Genomic DNA, 16,507 nt, shown 5'->3' with positions numbered 1-16,507 from the left:
ATAGAGGAGTGTGAACCCCTCTGTGTTCTGCCCTTGGTTTTGATCTCTCAGTCACCCCAGTTGTTCATTCTCAGCTTTGTTTGTCCCCACACAGGTGGCAGTGCCTTCCTGTTCCTCTCTCAGGTCCTGTATCAAGGAAGCAGCAAAACAAGTTCTTGTTTGTCATTTGCTGCAGGACGAAAATGGACGGAAGTGGCAATAAAATTACTCATCCCGTTTACTGACAGAAGCATCTTGAAGGTCCATTCTACTCTGTATTGTAATTATTTTCAATTTTTGTGCTTTGCACCTGTCAAGTCGCTCAGTGCCATAAGGTCCCTGAGCAGTTTTCTTCATGGTCCTTCTTTTCATTGCATCTCTGCAAAGCCTCCCTGGTCAGCAGGCTTTGTCCCCCACTGCAATGAACAAAAAAAGGGTTATCCATTTTATTTAAATTGCAAAGCTCACAACTGAAATCAATAACTGCCAAGTGTGAGTTCTAACTATTTATGGTTTATAATTTCATATTGTAATGTTCTATTGTTCTAAGGTTATCCATTTTTTAGACTGCAAAGTTCACAACTGAGACCAATAACTGCCAAGTGGGAGTCCTAACTATTTATGGTTTATAATTTCATGTTGTAATGTTCTGTTAACAGTGTACTTTTAACTACCTGTTCTCAGTAGCTGCTGGGCTGCCCAGGAGTGGTGGTGTTATGAATAAGAAGCTTGACTAGGCCAATATTCAAGCAACAATCAATTTAATAATTAATGATGGTAAAGTATGAGCAAAACAGCGCTGGGTACAGTGGAGGCAGTTTTCCCTCCGACTGCACACCGATATTTGGGCTTACAGGTATTTATAGGGGTACTCAGAAGCTTTCTCAGCAGTTTCTATTTCTACTTGTTTTTATCACAATTCTATACACTATTGTGATCTAGTTTTTCTCAGGATGTGTCCCAAAAAAAAAGAAGATCCCCAGATGGTGGTGGCAGCCTCCGAGATGTTGGTCCAGTTTCCGCAAGAACAATGATGAATCCCATCTGGTGAAGTCCAGCTCCCCAGATGTGGGTCCCCCTTGTTATTACATGGACTATCAGTGATGTCCAGCTTCCCTTGAAGTTGCAAATCCTTCAGAGGATGTCCCTTTTCCTTTCTCAAGCTGTTTTTCTCAGTTTTGTTAAGGAATAGAATTTCTTTTCTATACATTCCAAAGCTATAGTTTCAAGGATACAATCAATATTCCAAAATTATACCTAAAAAGGTTACCATTGCAGCACTCTTTAAGGCCTGACTACAAGCAAAGAGCAACATCCTGAATGCTGTAATTCAAATGCTCCTAAATTAATCCAGGTTAATTGCAAGCAAAGGCTAGGTTCAGAGGCCTTCTTCCATGCTTTACTTTCCTCAGTTATTATTAGAATTTGCAGTCATCCCATGGCTGGTGTCCACACATATCACAATCACAAATACACACATTTCCTTTCTGTGCCAGACACGAAACACAGCTTTGTATTTCACAGTGGGGCCCGACCCCCACCTTCAGCGCGGTCCCGCCGGGCCGGGGATGATGCGGGAGCGGTGGAGCGGCCCCTCCCCAGCGCGGGTCCCGGCGGGGCCGGGGGAGCCCCCACGGGTGGTGTCAGTGGGGACCGGCCCGCCCCGGGAACGGCGGGGCCGAACCCCAACTCAAGCACGGGTCCCAACTGAGCCGGGGAGGGGGCACCCCGGGGATAGCACGGGGGGGAACAGAGACCAGCCCCGAGCCCCTTTCCTGCAGGGACAGCTGCTGGGCATAGCCTGCTGTTTCCCGGGAGATGGCACCCCGACAGATTGGTATGCTAATGTAGTTGTTAACACTGTATTGTTATCACCCTGCCCGGGACAGGTAAATGACTGTTTCTCAGACGGTGGAGGGAAGGGGATCAAGAGTTGATATGCAGATTAAGTAGAACCAAGATGCACCAGGAGCAAATTGCACCAAACCCAAGCTAATAACCCCCTAAACTGGCGAGCCAATATGGAATTTAGAAGTCAAAGTAGGGTCTGGACATCTGGGCGAAGGCTGGAACCGGCAGAGACTCTGAAAATCTTAATGGCCCCTCACTACAACCTAAGACAATGTTAGTAGGAGCCGGGACGCGGGATTTCAGTCTTTTACAGCGGCGTCTACGGGCGCATACGGTGATTTTTTTCTCGTGACGAGAGGAACACTTCCCCCCCCCCCCCAACTCTACCCCACCCTGGTGGATAAAGCTGCATTTACCGCCTCTTTCGAGTCCCTCCTGGGAGTGCCGACGGCAAAATCGCGAAATTGCAGACAAGTCGAGTGTCCCAATATTGAGCTGATCGCTCTTAAAAAAGGCAGTAAAAGGAAAAATTACCCTGCCCATTTATTTAACCCACCACCATCTTCCGGGTCCCTTAAGGAAAGTTGAATGAGAGAAGCCCTTTCAACTTCTGGAACTCCACAGGTGATCTCTTGCCTAAGCTGTTTGTTTTACTATGTCTTTTATTTAGTATCCATACTGAGACCTTCCATCTTATGCTGCAACTGCTTAGTTTCCATAAGCCCTTTGAAAAATGGCATTAAATTGCATGAATTGGAATATTTTTATTTAATTTAAATCACACAACTCACACTTGGACTCACTTGTATGTAATGGAGTATCTAGAGCCTTAAGCAGAACAGAAATGCTTATAGGAAATAGGAGAAAAGTACTTTCAGGTGTTTCTTCCAGCTCTATCAACGTAACTCATGGCCTTTCCTGGAAAGGATTGCTGACTTTACTCCTTTACTTTTCAGTTAGAAAATCTGATGTATTGAAGTCATGTTCATCATTTTATTTAAGGATATTTTTGAGCTGCCTGGGGAAGAGTGAGGGGTCCGCAAACATCTAACAACTGACCAAAATTGCGTCCAGTTAATACTACAGTTTTTTAAAAGCATTATTTTTGCCCTGGTGGTTTGGCTGCAGCTCACCTTGTCTGCGGGAGACTGAGTCAGTTTCAGCACAGAAATTTCAAGCTAGGTGCTTCCTATTTTTCTCTTGGAACCTGGTTCTTTGCTTAGTGAACACATCAGCATTTGGGCCAGACCCCAATTGCACAGCTCAGTGGTGCTGTCCTTTTCCTGGCCCCGGGCTCCAGTCAGTGCTGGGGCCAAGGAAGAGGAGGCAGGGAGGACATGGAAGCACAAGACACATCTCAGCAGGAGGCAAAGCACAGGGCCAGAGTCACTAACCTGACTCATAAAGAGTCCTTAGGCCAGGGTGTGAGGTACCACTCTTCAAATTTGGGACTTAGCTGTAGGTGGCTACATGAAAGCTACTCACATGGACGCCTGCTGGGCACCCATGCGTGACCAGTTTGGGCTAAGCTTCAGCTGAGTGTTGTGGCCAGAAGGAGAACTGAGGAACCTGGGAGGCTTGGTGCCTCAATTCTGTCACTGGTGTTCAGTAGATGAAGGCTGAAATCCTTGCTTTTACATATGTTTCTTTATGCCAAGCAAAAGATTTGCAGCCATAGAAGACACAGAACAGAACCACAACCACACACAGAGTACTACACAAGTTGCCTTGCCTAGTCATTGCTCTGGGCTCTGAGACCCTGGACTAGATCTGGCAAAGCAGGAATCACTACAATCTCCCCTTCCTTAAGAGCAAGGGTGCTAAGAAACAGACTCTACAGTAGAGCACTGTCATCCCCTGGATGGACTTTTGTTCCAATTTAATGCTGCCATCGGGATCTAAATTATATATAGGACTAGTGGGAATGGTGTGCCAGGAGAAGCCAAGCATCTTGTCTGATGTCTCCTACTGAAGGCAGTCCTTCCCTAGTCTAAGAAAAGGGCCAAGTCATCCAATGTTGACTTTTCTCCAGGGTCTTTTTAAGCTTTTTTCTGTGAAGCCACTGGACTGTGACTCCTTTGAGCAAGAATTCAAGTCATGAAACAGAAGAAATGAGGAAGGTGGGTAGAAAGAGAGACTAAGCTGGGTGGGAAGTTAAGAATGCTTGCCAGCCATACAAGAGACAACTGGTAAATACCAACAAATCTGTAAAGTACTGATTTAGCTCTTATGTTCCAGTGAGTGCTAAGCACAAACATTCTGGCTGGTATGCTGCTTGCTCTGACAGATCTTTTGAACTTATGAAGCATCTGTATTTTTAGACTTTTTGACTCCTCACTAGGTAAGAATAGGTGAAAGTGAACATAATCAAAAAGCTACAGAGATGTGGCTTCAAGTGTCTCACAGGTTACAGGACTGTCATGGTAGCAGGAGGGCAATATGCAACTCAAAAAGAAGCAGGGATGCAACCCTACCTGTTTTTGGCTTGGTTTTTAAATGGAATCCATGCCTAAGTATTCTTTAATTGGCTTATAACCTTTTTTTTAACGTCTGAATTTTGTGAACCCCCTTTTTTCCATTCCTGTCTCAGCTACAGTAATCTCACACTGTGAATCACAAGAACTAGAGCTGGGAAGTGTCCTGTTACATGAATATTCCATGAGCAAAAAGGGAAACAGTTGCGTGTTATTTAAGCTGTCAACAGTGCTTCTACCTGTTGCCAGCTAAGAGGAGGAGGGGCTAGGTGGTGAGGGCTCTCCCTTTTCTAAAGAACCTGTTTACAGAACAACTTGAAAAGCTCAAGGTGAACAGGACAGATTCCAACTCTACCGAAGGTGGCAGCACATTCAGACCTGCCTGGGATGGCTGTGGGCCAGCAGTGCCTGCAGCCAGAGTTGTGCAAGTGGGTGCACAGATCCTCTGTGCTCTGGAGGGGCCTTTGACCAGTCTGTCAGCAGCTGCTGCTCTCTTGGACCCCAGGCCAAAGACCTTCAGGGATTTCACCTCCTGTGCCATCAGAGCAGACCCCTGGCTTGTGATGAGGAGCTGTGTGAAGGCTCGTCTGGAACCTTCCCCTGCACCCCCTGCCCAGGCACTGCCTTTAAACCCTGGCCCCTGCATGGGTTTCACTGCCTGGCCCTGTACCTCACTGATTCTGAAGTGGCTTCCCTGTGTGCCTGGGGACTGCCTCATCCCTGCAGCCTGGGTTGGTGTTTGGCAGACTCTGGCTGATCCTTTCAGCACTGCGGCATGTGCTCCACTGGTACTGGACTGGGATACTACTTTCATTGCTAAGAGAAACCTTTGGGTTAGAAAAATGTATTTATTTGTAATATGGAGTGTTGGTGGTGCTAATGCATAATTGATAAATGTTGTAATTAGGCATTACATTACAAATAAGGCTGTATTATTTCAATAATACAAATAATTAATTCAATAATGCTCATTATAAATGCACACGAAACTCTAAGTGTTCATTAGAGCACATTTTTTTAAACTTAAAATTATTATGTGAGATGAATCAGGCCACCCACCTCCTCTATAAATTGCTTCTTGCAAGATGCATTTGCTCAGGGATGAGTCCAGATTAACACGTTCTCAGGCAATCCCTTTGCACTCAGCTAAGGAGCTGTGTTGTCCCAAACACGGTTTTTGTGGGCATCCTGCCTGCCCGAGCACAATGAGACAAAGGAGATGGGATGTACATTCAAAGCAGCCGTTCTAGAGCTGCATCAGTGCTTTGCTAACACTTCCTGTTGTGCAGGTGTGTTCTAGCTGCAGGTGTGAGATAAGCCCTTAGGTCTGCAGGTGTGCCTGGGAATGGTGGCCTGGAAGCACCTGCTTGAGCTCTGTTCCAAATCAAGGCAGCTGAACTACACTCAGCATATGTTCTCTTTTCACTGGTGCCTGTGGGAAATGAGAATCAATTCTTGCTTTTCACTGTGTGCTTCTCTGCCCAATGACTGCATCAAACTTTGGAGTGGTCATCTTCTTCAGAAGGTTCAGGGCACGTTCTGGAAACACCCTGGAAGAGACAGTAACATGAAATTAAAAGTGGGATAGAAACTTAAATTATGGGAAAAAGTGTCACTGCAGGTGAGGGAAGAGCTGGTCTGGTAGTAAAATGCATGCACACATATGAACGGAGACTATGTATTAAACTGGGCATTGTTCCCATAGCTCTCACCAATCTCTGACTAATTAAAGCCCATTCTTGGCCTTTTAGGACAGTTCCAATGCCAGGTATCTGTGGGCAGTATGTGAACTGCAGTACTGCTGCAGGGTCCAGAAAGTTTCAATATTGTACAGATGTAGGTGAGTATTACATGTCATGCTCTGAAAGCAGTAGGCATGTGGAAGGATGAGATTTTAAAACTGAAGTTCAGTTTACACTTCTAGGATTCCTCCTTTTAAAGAGCTTTGTCTCTTTATCCCCCTCTCCTAAATTATGACCAAAAAAGCAAAGTTATTCTAAGTGCTTTGACAGCATCAATTTTGACTTGCCTCTGCTTCTGCAGACTTGCACTCTCAACAAGCAGCTCTTGGAGCTACAAAAGGATTTAAAATATTTTTACTGCTGTCTGGTGTTTGGTTTAGCAAACAAGAAACTACCAAGTGTTTCATGAGATACTATAGGATTTAACTGTGAATCTTAGTTGTTTGGATGTAAATTCCAGATTTGGAACTGGAGCTCTGCTAAAAACACCTCCTCAACAGAGCAGCTGCACTGGATAATTAAGTTGTGTGGGAGGATAAATCTTGCTTTACATAGCAGAGAGCAGTACAGTCCTTTTGAAGCAATGTTCTCAGCCTCTGTGGCCTCAGTGCTCACATAAAGAAACAAACACTAATAAGCAACAGGTCCTCAGCTCTTTCTGGGACTTCGACTGACTCAGAGGTTACAAGTTTGAACCTTGTATACTCAGGTAGTATTGTTGTTTCCACATCCATTGTTTAATTTTGCCTTGTACTTACATTTCAGAAAGCAAAGCAATATTTAGCTGTGGTGGAATGAAAACCATTTTCTGGTTGGTCACTATTCCTTCCATCAAAGCCTGTACGACTTCTTCAATCTCCAAAATCTTTCCAAGCCTACACAGGAAAGCAAACACGTTAGAGCTGCAGTGGTAAAAAGGGATGGTACTAGCTGACCTAGGAGGCTTCACAAATGTACAAACTCAGGTAATTCAAATGCCACAACTACATGGAGAATTAAACAATTAAAGCAACAATTAAAGGACAATGCAGATTTTCTTTAGCCAATGATACAAACTGTTGTAATAGCGCCAGTTGGAACAGAGGCCTAAAGCTGTGGATAATATACAGTGCCTTGATGCAAAGAAGGAAACACAGGAATGCAGAGGATTGAGAGTTACCTTGTACTGGGGTTTTTGACAAATCCAGTATTTATAAAAACTGGACAAAGGCACGTTGTTTTTATTCCATTCTTTCCAAGGGCAGACAGCTCCTCTGTCAGAGCTTTATGAAATCCAACTGCAGCAAACTTGCTTGAGCTGCAGAAAAGGAGAAAGTACAAATGAGAAGGCAGAAATCCTATTTGCACCTTTCCACCACTGCAAATGGCCTAAACCATCATCTGCCTCTTAGTTGCTCCGATGCTGTTTAAGGTAATGGCTAGGGGAGGGATGAGAGCTGTTGCACCTCTGCTCTACCTTGTATCCTAACCCAAACCCCTTATTTTCACCATGTGCTCTCTATCCCTTTACCCCTCTTTCTGCTCCAAATAATACCCTCCAAATAATATAATCCATCTGAGAGACAGGGCAGGGACTATTCTAACTTTGCCCATGCCAGAGTGTAGTGGTGGATTAGACATTGAAACTTGTAGATTAATTGTGCAATGCATAGCAGGTATCTCAAAAAAGGCACTTGAGTTGCAAACAGACAGACAGACATTAGGAATTCTTTGAAAATTGCAACTGAAGCCCATCAATGCATAGGCATCTTGTTCTTTCACATGAGAGAAGATTCCTAGAAGGAATGCAGCCTGAATCTCTAAAATTGGGAAGGATGAGCAGGGTAGAAATGGAGATTAACCCGGTACTGTTTATTGTACCACACAGGAGCATGTTGTAACAGTTTTGTGCAACTTTTGAAATAGAGAAGCATTATGCAAACAGAACTGAGGAACAACCTGCTGTGGAAGTAGGTATGGCCTGAGGTTTAAATCAACTCCAAAAAAGGAAAACCACAGAATCAGTTTATTGATTGCTATGGATTTGGCAATGTAATCCCAGTAAAATCCCTGGCTGAAGAGTTCTCACATTGCTGACAGTGAGTGACTCTCTAAGAAGGAGTATTCCTGGGAAAAGACTGTTCTAAGAAGGAGTTCCTGGGTAAGACTGCTGCAGCTGGAGCTGCCATATAGAAGGCTGGATGTGATGCAACACGCAGTCTAAAAGGTTTTTGATGCCTGCACCATGATTTTTCCTGACACCTTTCAAGTAGAAAAGTAATTTGATGTCATGATGGCAGAAGGTCGGGGGGAAGGTCAGCAGGGAGGACCTCATGGTGGGAGGCTGTAACACCCAGCCAGGACAAACAGGCAGATGAAGTGTTCTACAAGCAGCCAGTAGAAGCCTCATGGTTTACAGCCCTTCAACTTGCCAAACATCTGCTGGAAATTCAACACAGCAGAGACGAAGCAGCCTAGGAGGTTCCTGGAGTATTTGGAAGACAACCTCCTAACATAGCTGGAGAACCTACTGGAAGAGGTGCCCTGGTAGGCCTGTTGTTTGTGAACAAAGGACTGGTGGGTGATGTGGTGGTTGGTGGCAGTCTTGAGTAAAGGGACCATGAAATATCAGAGTTTTCAATAGTGGGTGAAATAAAGAGGGGCACCAGAACTTCCACCTTGGATTCTGGTGGGCAGATCTTGGCCTTGTTTAGGACACTGATTGACAGAGTCAGTCCTGAAGGGTAAAGGGATCCAGGAAGGCTGGATACGCTTTAAAAAAGAATTGTGAAATATTCAAGAGCAGCCCATCCCCACATAGTTGAAAGACAAGTGGTCAGGGAAAAAGACCTGCCTGGTTAAACAGAGAACTTAGGCTGGAACTTTGGGGAAAAAAACCAATGTATTCTTTCCAGATGGAAGGTCAGATAACTTGGGAGGACTATAAAGATGTTGCGAAGTCACGTAGGGAGAAGATCAGAAGCACCAAAGCCCAACTAGAACTTGGCTTTAGAGACAACAAAAAAGTTTTCTATAAATACAGCAAAAGGAGCGTCAAGGAATGTCTCCATCATTTGTTGAATGCAGAATGTATTGTAATGATGGAGGATGAGGAAAAGGCAGAGGAACTTAATACACTCTTTGTCTCAGTCTTTAATATTGTCCAGTTGTCCCTCAGGTTTGTCCTGAGCTCCCAGAGTGGAAGTTAGTGACAGAGAGCTGAGGGAAGGGCCCATAACCCAGGAGGAGATTGTTAGTGATTTGCTGTGCCAATTCGACACTCAAAAATCTATGACCTTTGATGGGACCCATGCCAGAGTAATGAGGGAGCAGTTGAAAGAACTTGCCAAACCACTTTCAATCACCTACCAGCAGTCCTGGTTAACTGGACAAGTTTAATCTGTCTGGCAATTAGCAAATGCAACACCCATCTACAAAAAGGGTTGGAAGGATTATCCAGAGAATTACACACCTGTAAGCTTAACCTTGGTTGTGGGCAAGGTTATGAAAGAGATCATGCTGAGTATCACTACAAGGCACATACAGGACAACCAGGGTATCAAGCCCAGCCAACATGGATTTATGAAAGGAAGGCCCTGCTTGACCAACCTGATCTCCTTGTATGACAGTGGCCCACCTAGTAGATGAGGGGAAGGCTGTGGATATGTCTATCCAGGGTCTATCTAGACTTCAGTAAAGTGTTTGACACCATCTGCCACAGCATCCTCCTAGAAAAACTGAGTGCTTGCAGCTTGGGGGGGTGGATTCTTCAATGGGTAAAATTGTGGCTGGATGCCTGGGCCCAGAGTGCTGTGGTGAATGGAGATAAATCCATTTGGCAGTTGGCCACTAGTGGTGTTCCTCAGGGCTCCATCTTGGGCTGGTCCTGTTTAACATCTTTGTGGATGATCTGGACATGGGGATCAAGTGCACCCTCAGCAATTGTGTAGAAGACACTGAGTTGATGTGCTCAGGGGATGGATGGATGGCTCTGCTGGACACCTGGATAGACTCCATCAGTGGGCTGAGGACACAGCTGCAGGAGGCTCAAGAAGGTGAAGTGTCAGGTTCTGCACCTGAGCCATGCAATGATACAGGCTGGGTGAGGAATGGCTTGGAACAGAAAGGGACACCTGGGGTGCTGGTTGACAGCAGCTGAACCTGAGCCAGCGTGCCCATGTGGCCAAGAGGACTGATGGCACCCTGAGCTGGATCAGCCAGCAGGACAGAGAAGTGGTTGTTCCCCTGTACTGGGCACTGGTGAGGCCACACCTTGAGTGCTGTGTCCAGTTCTGGGCCTCTCACTTTAAAAAGGACATTGAGGAGCTGCAGTGTGTCCAGAGAAGAGAAACAAGGCTCATGAAGGGTGTGTAAAACATGTCTTATGGAATGGCTGAGGGAGCTGGGTTTGTTTAATCAGGAGAAGAGTAGGCTCAGGCCTCATGGCTGTCTCCAGCTCCCTGAATGAAGGTTGGATGGAGGTGGGGTCAGTCTCTTCTGCCATGCTTGCAGTAAGAGGAATAGAGGAACTGGCCTTAAGCTGAGACAGGTGAAATTCAGATGAGATATTAGAAAAAAATCTTTTCACTATTAAGGTGATCAAGCATTGGAATAGGTTCCTCAGGCAGGTGGGGCAGTCACATCCTGCAGGTGTTTAAGAGGCACTGGGTTGTAGCATCCCATGAACTCTCTCCTCTCAGTCAATTCCCAAGTCCTCTGCCCTGGCAACAGCAGTGACTAACTACCATAGAGTAGTCCTCCTGCTGTGAAAAGACAGACTCTCACATGGACTTCCCCTGGTTTCCCCTTTCCCTGTCCCCTCACTGGCTTGCTAACACTGGTGGCCGCCCCCACCCCCTCCATCTAGAGACCAATCCCCTGCCTTTAGCTCTGCCCCCCCCCCCTTCCCCTTCTTAAGCTGCCTGCACCACATGGTTGTGCTCTTTCTCACTGGGTCCCCTTCAGCCATGCTCTGCTGGAATAAAACCTTGCAAAAAAAGAGTCTTTCTTGCCTCTCTCACTGAGCCAGCTGTGGTGAGTGTTGTGTAGGGATCTGACTGCACTGCCTGAATATTAACCCAACCTGCCTTTCTACAGAAAAGGTTTGGGAACAGATAATATGCAGCAACACCCTCCATTTAACCCTCACATTCTTACTGGATTACGTGGTTTAGGGATTACAGTGGGAGTGCTGGATGAATGGTTGGACTGAATGATCTTAAAGGTCTCTTCCAACCCTGATGATTCTATGATTCTATTTTTACACTCTACAGTCAATGCCACAATGGTAAAAAGATCAAAAGCTACTCAGTACGGGTTTACTTGACAACACTACAAGAAATCACAGAATAAATATATTCTAAGAAGGAGAAGGGAAGAGGGTACCTTTTTTACTAAGCAAAAGTCTGCATTGGTGGGGAGAGAAAACAGGAGAGTCTTTCATTAGTAGATATGTTACATGACTATTCTTTCATACAAACATTGCTCACAATTCATTCAGAGCTAATTACTTGGTACTTTCTCATGGAAAAGATGCAATTAAAAATTTTAACAATTAAGCAAGCTGACTTACCAATATGCCACCATGAAAGGAGTCACAAAATGACCTGCTGCTGAAGCCACCGTGACAATGTGCCCATAGTTGTTGTTCATCATGACTGGCAGGAAAGCTCTCGTGGTCTTGGAAGTCATTTAAACCAAGTGGCAAAATGCAGGGGACAGGAAGGAGGAAAAGAACATTGTTTTCTTAGGCATACTCAGCACTGACCCTCAATGTTACTCACTAGGTGGCCAAAGCTATCCCTAAAGTTATGAGCTGCACAGCACTTCAGATTCCCAGAGCCACAGGGATACCTGCTCTCTGAGCAGTGGTGCAGCTGGCAGCCTGCTCTCCAAAGGCTTCAGCAGTTGGCTACAAGCAGGAGATGGTTTTCACATCTTTCCTTTGCTGCTTTTAAGGTTTCAGGTGTCAGGAGAAAGGCTGGAAGGGTCTCCCCCCTGGCACGTAAGGCTTCTCTTTTCTTCTGCCACAAACAAGTACTGCTGAAACCCTCCCACCCTGTCAGCCCCACGACACCTCTGGCAGAGGCCTTCTGTGCGTGTTGCAGATGGAGCTGTCACTAGCCAGCTCACATCAGCAGGAAGCCATTCCAGTTTCCCAGCACACAGTCTGCTTGGGTGCCCCTGTGCTGTAACAATTCATTTGGTAATTTCACTGCTAATAATGGTTGGTCTAAAGATAGATGCGTCCTCATTGACACTCCCAAAAAACTGTATATCTAGATGGTGGTGGCCCTTACCCACATGTGACCCAGAATGTTGACTTCAAACATCCTTTCTATCTGGTGGTCCTGAGTCGAGAGAAAGTCGGCAGCTGTAATCACACCAACATTGTTCACCAGGATAGTCACATCCCCAATATCCTTCTTCACCTTTTGGAGAGAAAACAAAAGCCCAAAATTGTGTCTGTCACTCAGGAGGGAAGAAAAAAAAAAAAAAAGTAAGGGTGGAGAAGATGAACCATAATTAAATTCTTAACATTGCATCTTCAAGGGAGAGGGAGATCATGCCACATTTCCAGATGTGGCAGGAACTTTGCAGTAGAGCCATGGAATCTTGTTTAGATCTGATTCTTCCCCATTCATTAATGCCAGTATTTATTGTGTTCCACAAACTGTGCACAGTTTGGACCATGTAGTCACAATTGGTGTGGGATATGGATTTCTAGGGAGTTCTCAGGGCCTGACAGAAGGTCCACACAGTATGCATCCGTATGCAAACTGGACAAGAAATGCTGACTTGGAAATGCCATGGAATAGGACAGATATTGTTGAGAGAGAAATGAAGCTAGAAGAAGTTTCAAAAGATGGCCTTGCAAATAAGACTAGATACTTTGGAGAAAGAGAACTATAAATCATGCATTTTATTGGGACCCACGAGGGGTAGTTTTAGATGACTGACTCTAAGGCATGTACAGCATGGCGTGGCAAAAAGCTGATAGGTCAAGAAACGCTTGTAACTAGGAAATAGTCGGCTTCTGATTGTGATGGCATGAATTATAACATCTGTATTGTCCCACCCTTCTCCTAAGACTGAAAATGGAATAAAAGTTTTTAAAGTGACTCTCAGTTGCCCCATCTCGGGGTGAGGAAAAGGGTATTGTCCAACACTCGGGACCACAGAGGTACAGACTGTTTTGAGGCAGCTGGACCACAGCCATTACAATAAAATGCTTCATATGTTCTCAGTGCTATGTTCCTTTAGAGGCTGGAACCCTAGAGAGCAAACTTGGCAAGAGGACGTGATGTGCTGGAGCCTCCCAAATAGGATGAGACTGGCTATGATCTTGGAAATGCTACAGCCCTCTGTGTGCAGAGAGCAGCGAGGAATGGAGAGCTTCCAGGGGCTTGCAGGATTTGTGTACAACGTGTCTTCTCTAGTTCTCCTGCCTTCTCTGGAAATCAAGCATGGTTGGAAAAGCCTTTGGCCATGCCCCTGCTGCCCTGTGGCAGCAGCTCTCTGGCCACAGAGAGCAACACCTAACTTTCCCGGGCCTTTCTGGGGAAGACTGTGAGAAGATCAGAGAAAAAAATGAGAAACAATTCTTATCTTCACTTGCTCAACCTGTTGTTGTGAACATATGGAATGTGTTACTGAGATTTGTTTACCAAAGGGTGGTTTCTTAATTAGCCAAGAGTGATGGTGTTTGGATTGGAGGATCAATTAGGTCTAACTGTATCATAACTGTCTATAAAAGCAATGGGTTTCTTAATAATTATAATTATATAATAAAGAGATTGATCAGCCTTCTGTGAATCATGGATTCAGTGCTAATTATTACCCAGCTGGGGGCCTGTCACAACGAGACTGCCCCACCTTGTCTGCAGCGCTGTAGATCTCCTCCCGTTTGCTGCAGTCCACCACGAAGGTTTGAACGGTGGCTCCCAGCTTCTGGCATTCTGCTGCCGTCTCCTCAACGCCATGCTGGAAGAGGCAAAGAGAAAGACACCGTGCACAGCTGTCCCCTCACCACAGCTGAGCAGCAAAGGCTGAAGATGCTCCTGGATTGAGCAACTACTGCCCAGCCCCTGAACAGTGCATAGCTACCCAGGGAAAGAGCTACAGGTGGGGTTGTTGAAAGAATAGGCATTCCAGTTGGAAATTTTGGACCTTTAGAGTGACTACCAGAAAGGAAATCACAGAATCTTGAAATGGTTTTTGTTGGAAAGGATCTTAAAGACTATATAGTTCCAACCTTCCCTTGCAATGGGCAGGACACTAGATCAAGTTCTCCATTCAATCTGGCCTTGAACATTTCAAGGGATGAGGCATCTCTAAGTTCTCTGGGCAACCTACCTTACCATCCTCACAGTAAAGAATTTTTTCCTAGTATCCAATCTATCCTTATCTCTTTCAGTTTGAAGCCATTTCCCTCTGTCCTGTCACTACATGCTCTTGGATATACTCTCTATCCATCTTTTTGTAAGCCCCCTTCACATACTGGAAGGTTGCAATTAAGTCACTCCGAAGCCATCTGTTTTCCAGGCTGAACAATCCCAATTCTCTTAGCCTTAGGAACGTGGCAACAAGAGTGAATTTGGCTTGGTAAGGCACACCGAGCAGCAAAAAGAGGGCATGCAGTGCCTATCACAACACAGCAGGCAGCACTGTGAGTGTAAACAGAGCTCATGCAACACAGGCCTGGCTGACACCCCGAGGTGGCTCTATGCGTTTCTGTATTCACATGCCGGGTGTGAAAAGAGCCACAGCTGCATTGGGTGGCTGAGATGGAACTCATGTCCCCATAGCAGCCTCACAGTGCTGTACTTTACACTAGTTCCTAGGAAGGGGTTGACAACACACTCGTTTTTTGGTTGCTGCTGAGCAGTGCAGGTGCAGCATCATTGCTATGTTCCCAACATTCCCCACCCCATCAGTAGAGCCTGGGAGGGGACACAAGTAGGAAAGCAGAGCAAAACTGACCAAAGGGATTTTCCACATCATATGACAGCTCAGATATAAAAGCCAAGAAAAGGAGGAGGAAGAGGAGGGGCATCTGGTATTTACAATGTTTACCTTCTGGAGTAAGCACTCACCAGGATGTGGGTGGTCATCTCTTGCTGATGGGAAGTAGAGAATAATTTTTTTTTTCTCTTTGCTTCTGTGCACACAACCTTTCAGCTTTGCTTTAGCAGACTGCTTTATTTCATCCTAAAAGTCGTCATTTCCCATGTTATTTCCTCTACCCAGTCCAGCTGAGAAGAGGGGATGATAGAAGAGCTTGGTGGGTGCCTGGCACGCAGCCAAGGTCAATCCACCACAACTGCGCACAGTGCAAAGAGACTCTCCTTACAGGACTGCACTTGACACACACAGAACAGAAGCTTCTCTGTTACTGTATCAGCTCACTAAACCAGGGCAGAAATTATTTTGCTGTAGTCTTGTCCCCAAGTGCCAGAAGGCCGCACCAGTGGTGGCCTGTGCTGGGGTCCGTTTTGCAGCTTCACAATTAGCTTCTTTGCTGACCCAGCGTGTCAGCAAGAGAAAGCCCAGCCTTTCACCCACCCTGTTGCACCTACACCTCGCAGTTTACCCTGATCCCTTCTGAATGCCATGCTGCACGTTTGTATCTGCCCATCCTCCACTTGCCAAGGTCCTTTACTACGCGTGCAGCTGCCCAGAGGGCAGCCGGGCTCACATACAGCCCGGCACAGGGATGCTGCTGGTGAGAGTGCAGAGAAAACACATCTCCCGGCAATGCACACAAAACACCCGAGGCTACAGAGAGAACAAGTGAAGGCAAACCTGCTCCTCTTTGCAAACAGCTTTCTGGTATCAGCGGGCTTTCTCTGCCAGCCCACGCAGCAGCTCCACCAGCAGCTTCCCGAGCACTTCATTCCCTCTCGCTGCTGCTTTGCCGGGTGTTGCCTGCTCCCTCCCGAGTATCACCGAGTGACTGTGGGACCAGAGCCCCACATAGTCCACTGCAAGTGGGGCCAAACCCTCTCCTGGCGCTCAGCATCCCAGCCGGAGGAGCCAAGCGGGAGCCGACGGGAGCGGGCTGGAAGGGGCTGGGCGATGAGGGTGCAATGTGGTGCTGCCCTTCTTACGCCCCTAAATGCCCCATGGACTCGGAGGTCACACGGAGTGAGGACATGAGTGTGTCCATTACCTTATTGATGTCCCACAGAACCAGCCTGCTCTGGCGCTTGGCGAACTCCAAGGCGGTCGCTCTCCCGACGCCATGGCCAGCGCCCGTGATGAGCACCAGCTCCCCGCCGAGAGACTTTCTCCTCACAGGCAGGAACAGCTTCACAAAAGCCTCCAAGTACGAGTAGAGAAGCGTGGCCAGGAACAGAAGAAGCTCCAGAAACAGATTCATGATTTTCCTGAAGCTCCTCTGACGACCGAACCACGCCGGAGCCTCCTGCGCCGCCCGCCCCACAGCCGGCCGAGGCCACGCCTCCGGGGCTCGACGCCCAA

At 46.4% G+C, this 16,507-nt stretch overlaps 1 protein-coding gene across 2 annotated transcripts; it reads right to left on the bottom strand.

The window, feature by feature from the left end:
* Window positions 1-5,147: 5,147 nt before the first annotated feature.
* Window positions 5,148-16,449, bottom strand: LOC311152662 (estradiol 17-beta-dehydrogenase 11-like). 2 transcript variants are annotated; one of them, XM_084203950.1, is made up of 8 exons: window positions 16,197-16,449; window positions 15,121-15,144; window positions 13,901-14,008; window positions 12,325-12,456; window positions 11,598-11,704; window positions 7,206-7,343; window positions 6,805-6,921; window positions 5,148-5,854 (listed from the first exon to the last, which is right to left on the bottom strand). In XM_084203950.1, exons 1-8 carry the CDS (start codon window positions 16,404-16,406, stop codon window positions 5,767-5,769), a joined length of 924 nt encoding a protein of 307 aa, XP_084060076.1. In that variant the 5' UTR covers window positions 16,407-16,449; the 3' UTR covers window positions 5,148-5,766. The 2 variants fall into 2 exon arrangements, with proteins under 2 accessions (XP_084060076.1, XP_084060077.1); XM_084203951.1 differs by lacking the exon at window positions 15,121-15,144.
* Between the last annotated feature and the right edge of the window lie 58 nt (window positions 16,450-16,507).

Source organism: Fringilla coelebs, assembly GCF_963513975.1.
Source record: "Fringilla coelebs genome assembly, chromosome: 4".
Lineage (NCBI taxonomy): Eukaryota > Metazoa > Chordata > Aves > Passeriformes > Fringillidae > Fringilla > Fringilla coelebs.
This window is presented reverse-complemented; position numbering and strand designations above follow the sequence as displayed.

What these genes read in the sequence shown, in the direction of transcription:
- LOC311152662 (XM_084203950.1), bottom strand. Translation starts at nt 16,406, where the DNA reads ATGAATCTGTTTCTGGAGCTTCTTCTGTTCCTGGCCACGCTTCTCTAC. An exon ending in TCTACAGCGCTGCAGACAAG is followed by an intron (nt 12,457 to 13,900) that starts GTGGGGCAGTCT and finishes TCTCTCCAAAAG; the next exon opens with GTGAAGAAGGATATTGGGGA. An exon ending in ACATTCTGGGTCACATGTGG is followed by an intron (nt 11,705 to 12,324) that starts GTAAGGGCCACC and finishes ATGACTTCCAAG; the next exon opens with ACCACGAGAGCTTTCCTGCC.